Below are 7,497 nucleotides of genomic sequence, written 5' to 3'. Positions count from 1 at the left end.
GTTTTTAAAAGTCTGGAACGGATTAATCCATTTTGCAATATTTTCTATGGGAAAGAGCGCCTTGGTTTTGGAACGCTTTGGTTTTGGAACGGACTTCCGGAACGGATTAAGTTTGAGAACCAAGGTACCACTGTAATTATGTAGTTCCCTCTTGAGACTCAAAGACTCAAAAACCCCACAGCCTATGAGGGATTTGCACCACAGCAGGAAAAGCTGAGCCAGTGACAAGGACAACAGACTCAAGATTGTAACTGAGCAGATTAAAACAGTTTATTTATACACAGTACAAGTTTTCCTATCAGCCCCTAAAATCTCTTGTGGAGAATTCAGAAGAGCTGCAGCACTGAAGCTGAGATTTCAGTACCCAATTAGGCTTTGAATCCCCTCCCTGATATAAATCTGTCGATCATGTCCAAACATCTTTCTGGCTGGTCATAGGGCAGGATGTGTCCTCCGCCTCGAACAATGGCCTGTAGAATTATAAAAAGAAATATATATAGTTTAAATAAGAGAAAATGCTGCTTCCAGGACATACATTTGATTCCAACACATTCAATAAAAATTAGATTAGGGGCTTTGTAGCTCACATTAATCCCCACAGAATGAAATTGCAGAGTTGTGAAAAGGTTCAGAAAAGGGCGACCAAAATTAACAAGGGGAGGGAGCGACTCCTCTGTGAGGAATTGGTTGCAGTAATTGAGACTTTAAGAGATCACACAAGTAAGAGGCAACAGGATAGAATTTTATAAAATTATGCATGGCATGAACAGCGTCAGATTTAGGTTTGATGAGGCCCTAAGCTACTGAAGGTAATGGGGCCCTTTATATGTCCAGGTGTCCTTTGTCAGCAACAAATTGTCACTGTTTTTGTGTTGAATATATGCTATATGGTAATTTATGGACCTAATAGGTATCTAAAGCCATTTGCACATAACAAAATAACCAGTCCATGCAGAATGTAGGCACCCTATATATAGAAATGAGCAAACCAGTGATATTTTAGGGAGTAGGCTAGCAGGCAGGGCCCATTCCTTACATCATAGGAGCCTACACAACACAAAACACTGTTGCTGGATGTAGGCTTTATTTTATTGGTGTTTATCTTCTATTTTGGAAATGTACATCCAGGTTTTTTTTCCTTAATTTTTTTTGGGGGGGCCCAAGAGAGTGGGGCTCTAAGCTATAGCTTGCTTAGTTTATATGTCAATCCGGCACTGGGCATGAAGAAAGTGGATCGATAAAAATTTCCTGTGTCTCTCAAAACACTAGAACTCATGGACACACAATGAAGTTGAATGTTGGGAAATCCGTAACAGACAAAAGAAAGTGCTTCTTTGCACAGCACATGATGGAACTCAATCCTACAAGAGGCAGTGACAGCTGCCACCAACCTGGATGGCTTTAGAAGAGGATTGAACAAATTCATGGAGGACATGACTTGTAGCCACAATGGTTGTGTCCTACCTCTTCTTATGTTCTTCTTATTAAATGTCATTTGCTCATTAAATTTATGTGAAATTTAAATTCAAGCTCCATGTTGGGAGAAGAGATTCCTACATTGCGAGGGGCTGGAGTACGTGACCCTTATGGTCCCCTTAGACCCTTATTCTAAGTAAAAAAAAATGCAATAAGACAAAGAGAATACTGTTCCACTAAAATACTGTAGTCGGAACAGAGTCAATGGGTGGCTCATTGCATTGAAATTTGCAATGTAAACTTCCTCGGGATAAATATTTATGAAGATCTACAAATGCCTTGAATACATAAACGGCATGTCCAGCGTCGCATGTATACATGCCCTCCATGCTTAATTGGGTGTATTTGTTTATTGTACTTGGTCTTCTGTGCTTGTGCTCTGGCACAAAATATACAGTGAAAAGTTTGCCGCGTTCTGAGAGCAAAGGGAGCGATAGCAGCTAAATAAACTGAATCACAAATAGTGAAATGAGACAACAGATTCCCCCTCTGCAGAATGTGTGTTTTCATTTACAGTTTTAGATATACTGTACATTTAAAAGGCATCTGATGGGTACATATGAAAGGCACAGCAGGCCTCAAAAAGATTTGAAACTGGGGTTTCCGCATACTAAGTCATCGCTACGACCATCAAATCACACAAGCTCATACACAGCTCAGCGATCTGTTACGACTGGACCAAAATCACCCAATGGTATGGCATGTTGGATCCAGACCAAAAATGTTGACGATTAACCTCTTCCTTTCCAAAAGTTAAGCCGTTTGAATTGGGAGCACTGATTTGTACTTCAGATCAAAACTAGTGATGTCAGAAGAAGTATGATTACCAAGATGCTGAGTAAATGGAGACAGAAGGCTGTTACAGCAAACACAGCTTCCTAAATCTGCAATGGGGTAGAAGAAGAGTTTGGATTTGATATCCCGCTTTATCACTACCCGAAGGAGTCTCAAAGTGGCTAACATTCTCCTTTTCCTTCCTCCCCCACAACAAACACACTGTGAGGTGAGTGGGGCTGAGAGACTTCAGAGAAGTGTGACTGGCCCAAGGTCACCCAGCAGCCGCATGTGGAGGAGCGGAGACACGAACCCGGTTCCCCAGATTACGAGACTACCACTTGCATTATTCTACTTGCATCAGAAGGTCCCAGCCCCAATCCTTGTCTTCTCTTGGTAGAGTTGGGAAAGATTCCGTGCCTGAAACCAACGGTCTGACTCAGGATAAGGCAAGTTCAAATCAAATCAAATTTTATTAAACGGTCACAGACCAGATTAACTCGTACAGCTAGTCAGCGAAGCATAACACCGGCAAGTTTCTTCGTTTTTAATACAAAAAAAAAAGTACAGCCTTCATAACATGTTCTGAACACCTGGGTTTCAGGTAAAGGTAAAGGACCCCTGGATGGTTAAGTCGAGTCAAAGGTGACTATGTGGTGTGGCGCTCATCTCACTTTCAGGCCAAGGGAGCCGGCGTTTGTCTACAGACAGTTTTCCGGGACTTGTGGCCAGCATGACTAAACCGCTACTGGCGCATGAAGGACCGTGACAAGTGCCAGAGTGCACGGAAATGCCATTTACCTTCCCGTCGCAGCAGTACCTAGTTATCTACTTGCATAGGCATGCTTTCGAAGTGCTAGGTTGGCAGGAGCTGGGACAGAGCAAGGGGAGCTCACCCTGCCACAGGGATTCGAACCGCTGACCTTCCAATCAGCAAGCCGAATAGGCTCAGTGGTTTAGACCACAGCGCCACCCGCATCCCATCACCTGGTTTTCAACAACGTGATATATCACCAGCTAAACATCACAATGTACTGATACATCACAGTGTCTGACATGAGGATCGAGCTATGTAGAAAACCGTTGGCTTCACAGTTTTTCCCGTATTGTGATTTTTGCTGGTGCCTGCTCTTGTGATGTGCTTCCCCCTGCAAGAGGCAGGGGAGAGCTGAGCCAGCCGAGTTAACAGGAGCTGCAGGAATCGAGAGAAGCGTTGGGTGGCTTCACTGTTTTTCCCACATTGTGATTTTTGCATAGCGCGCGCACACACACACATCATGATTTGCGATATATTGCCAGGTCAAAAATTATGAAATCGATATCATGATGTGAACTTCAAACCAGTTTTGGGCAATATATCGATATATTGCCCAGCCTGAGTGGTGGACCTATTTCTTGCAACATGCTTAGAAATAGCACACCGCCCACAGGGAGTTGCTTTATACAGCCTCAGGCCATATTGCCCTACTCACCACCTGATTCTTTTAAACTGGATACACCAGGGACCTTCTACATGCAGAGCAAATGCTCCACTACTGAGCTACCTTCCCAGCTTATTTTGTTGTTGTTGTTGTTTAGTCGTTGAGTCATGTCCGACTCTTCGTGACCCCATGGACCAGAGCACGCCAGGCACTTCTGTCTTCCACTGCCTCCCGCAATTTGGTCAGACTCATGTTTGTAGCTTCGAGAACACTGTCCAACCATCTTGTCCTCTGTCGTCCCCTTCTCCTTGTGCCCTCCATCTTTCCCAACATCAGGGTCTTTTCCAGGGAGTCTTCTCTTCTCATGAGGTGGCCAAAGTATTGGAGCCTCAGCTTCAGGATCTGTCCTTCCAGTGAGCTCTCAGGGCTGATTTCCTTCAGAATGGATGTGTTTGATCTTCTTGCAGTCCATGGGACTCTCCAGAGTCTCCTCCAGCACCATAATTCAAAAGCATCAATTCTTCGGCGATCAGCCTTCTTTATGGTCCAGCTCTCACTTCCAGACATCACTACTGGGAAAACCATGGCTTTAACTATACGGACCTTTGTTGGCAAAGCTTATTTTACTAGGACACAACACAGTAGTACTAGAAGCAGCGAGAACTTCTCCACCTCCATTATTGGCAGGATAGGAGTAGAAAGGGAAGGGGGGTGAAATTGGGCTGCAGTTGCAGCAACAGCATACATGCAAAACTTAGAAACAAGGTGAATATTTTAAAAACCAAAAAGGAGGAGGGATTGTGTCGTGAACAATAACACACCCACACCCATTTTTTTGCCCCTTCTCAATTAACACTGCACGATTAATTTGCGAGTCCAGAAGTAGAGACGTCAAACTACAGGAATGAAGCATGGACCCAGCCGCTACACTTTAGTTAGGGTGAGAAAGAGTTCAGGTTTCACGCTCACTCCACTGCCGGTCTTTCCCCTTGCAGGAACCAGATGTGGTAATTTATTTGGGACACACTCTATAAGCCAATGTTAACTGGCTTAAAACCACAACCACCACCCTAATTTTACTTTGGCTTTGGGATCCCTTTGAATCGTAAGAGCTGGCTATAATTTACATTGTTCCAGACAGACCTCCTCTTTCTTTAATCCAATCACTGCCATGACTAGACATTGCTAAATGCTCCACGGAGGCCGGCAGTGCTGTTCCAGGCTTCAGTCCTATTGCAAAAAACTGAAGTCACATACAAACACACACACACACACACACACACACACACACACAGTTTCAGTGAAAGCAGTAAACAGCTGCATTTCTCCTTCTCCAGGCAGCTTCAAAAGGAACATACAGTAGTGGAGGCAGGGTGGGGGTGGAATCAGCCAGCAGAGTTCACAGGGCGCCAGTCCAAATGGCATTCATGCACGACAAAAAAGTAACAGCCGAATACAGGGTCTTTGCTTACATTTACTGTGACCCAAACTTCCTCTTTGACCTCTGTATTTGAAAGCAGAGGAGGGCAGCGGCTGTGGGATGTCAGTGTGGCGCCTGATCGTGCATCTTCAAGGGATCAGGAGGGAGATCAACTCCTAGAATGTTTAATGGACGCTCACAGCAGTGCGTGGGGATACATTTGTGAAAGAGAGAAAGAGAGAGAAAGAAAAGAAAGAAAAGAAAAGAAAAGAAAAGAAAAGAAAAGAAAAGAAAAGAAAGAAAGAAAGAAAGAAAGAAAGAAAGAAAGAAAGAAAGAAAGAAAATTGCCTGGATCTGGAGCCAAATCACTGAAACATAAGGATCCGGAAGGGGCCTCCAAGTTCATCTAGTCCAGGGTTTCCCAAACTTGGGTCTCCAGCTGTTTTTGGACTACAATTCCCATCATTCCTGACCACTGGTCCTGCTAGCTGGGGATGGTGGGAGTTGTAGTCCAAAAACAGCTGGAGACACAAGTTTAGGAAACCCTTAGTCCAACTCCATGCTGATGAAGGCAATCCACTGCTAAAGCATCCCAGATAGTGGCTAATTGGCCTCTGCTTAAACCTTCTAACAAAGGAGAGACCTGTCTGTTGTCGAACAGTTTGCACTCTACTTGTTTAGTCCAACCTGCCTTTCTCGTAATTTGAACTCGTTGGTTTGGGCCCCATCCTCTTTAGCATGGCTACCGCATCCCAAAGCCAGGGGAAGAAGAAGAAGAAGAAGAAGAAGAAGAAGAAGAAGAAGAAGAAGAAGAAGAAGAAGAAGAAGAAGAAGAAGAAGAAGAAGTAGTCTGTGCTTCTGTTTCACCACTATCACTATGCATTGGATTTAGAACAAAAATCATCCGCACACATGGGAGCGTAACCGTTTTTGACATCATAAGGAATTTTAAAATCAGCCACAGTAATAAATATATATATATAGAGAGAGAGAGAGAGATTCAATATCAGCATTAAAAGATTAAGTGCTATGGCTATCAAGCAATGAAATAAATAAAAGTCTGTTCTAGGAGAAATCTGTTCAAGCATCAGTTCTTTGGCTTCGCTGTCTTTGGACAAGTGGCTCTTTGTGGTTTCCTCTCAGATATCTATGCATGTGCAGCCATGTACAATTAAATCAGCAAGCAGAATAGTGCAAAACAGATGTGCGCAGCCATAGGGACTGAACAGGCAAACGGCAGGGAGAACCCAGGAAAGAAATCCAAAACGTTGCTTTACTTAAAATCATTGGCAAGCCAGCAACACCGGCCCATGACTGGCTTAAGCAATGCTGTGGCTTTGTGGGAATATTCTGCAGTGTCACTCTGAAGATCCGTGTAGAATACTGATGTGGAGCTGCTATTTCCTTGCTGGGCCAGAAAATTCCAGCATCTTAACCCCAACAAATTTCATTCATTCCCTCAAAAGCAGATGACTTAGCTCAGGCTTCCTCAACCTCGGCCTTCCAGATGTTTTTGGCCTACAACTCCCATGATCCCTAGCTAGCAGGACCAGTGGTCAGGGATGATGGGAATTGTAGCCTCAAAACATCTGGAGGGCCGAGGTTGAGGAAGCCTGACTTAGCTCATTTATGCCTGTAGGCAAGACGACAGCAGTTCAAGAGGGGCTGAGCTCAAAAGGGGGAATAGGGAACTATGGAGCAGGGAACATGCTGGAAGCAGAAACTTGTGACTGTCAAGGAAAAAGGATGAGCAGGAAGAAGAAGAAGAAGAAGAGTTTGGATTTGATATCCCGCTTCATCACTATCCGAAGGAGTCTCAAAGCGGCTAACATTCTCCTTTCCCTTCCTCCCCCACAACAAACACACTGTGAGGTGAGTGGGGCTGAGAGACTTCAGAGAAGTGTGACTAGCCCAAGGTCACCCAGAAGCTGCATGTGGAGGAGCGGAGACTCGAACCCGGTTCCCCAGATTACAAGACTACCGCTCTTAACCACTACACCACCAGGATCACTGGTGAGCAACAGCGAGAGAATATCCCGTTTAAATTAAGGCTGCTTCTGTCTGCCCAGATTGTTGGGTGAGTTTCTAGTCTCAATGCATGCTGATCAGGTTGCAGGATGCCTGTGGCTTGTTTTTTCCTGAAGAAGATCTCTGCCTCTTGATAGTTTGGCAATATTAAAAACTTCTTCAAAACCAAGCCAAACAAGTGCGCTTGGACGAACAGGAGCTGAAATCTTTGCAACGGCACTGTTCCAAGCACTGGCCAAGTATCAGGCAGCGCTTCAGCAAGGCTGCAGCTGTGGCATAGCAGATGAGTACGATCTTAAGAGCTGCAACACAAGGGGGTAAATAATAACTCACGGGTGTGTCGAGATCATGAATGTAGACTTCAGAAAGGGTGGGTGC

At 44.5% G+C, this 7,497-nt stretch overlaps 1 protein-coding gene across 5 annotated transcripts in view; it reads right to left on the bottom strand.

The window, feature by feature from the left end:
* Nucleotides 1-245: 245 nt before the first annotated feature.
* The window catches only part of CPVL (carboxypeptidase vitellogenic like), a 58,593-nt gene continuing 51,341 nt past the window's right edge, over nucleotides 246-7,497 (bottom strand). For all 5 annotated transcript variants that reach the window (XM_081883373.1, XM_081883375.1, XM_081883371.1 and 2 more), the window contains exon 13: nucleotides 246-470. In XM_081883373.1, coding sequence (XP_081739499.1) covers nucleotides 369-470 — 102 coding nt within the window. In that variant the 3' untranslated portion in view covers nucleotides 246-368. The remainder of the gene's footprint in view (nucleotides 471-7,497) is intronic.

The sequence above is a fragment of the Podarcis melisellensis genome (assembly GCF_964234715.1).
Source record: "Podarcis melisellensis genome assembly, chromosome: 12".
Classification (NCBI taxonomy): Eukaryota; Metazoa; Chordata; class Lepidosauria; order Squamata; family Lacertidae; genus Podarcis; species Podarcis melisellensis.
Note: the sequence above shows the minus strand (reverse complement) of the source record. Positions and strands in the feature narration are given on the sequence as shown.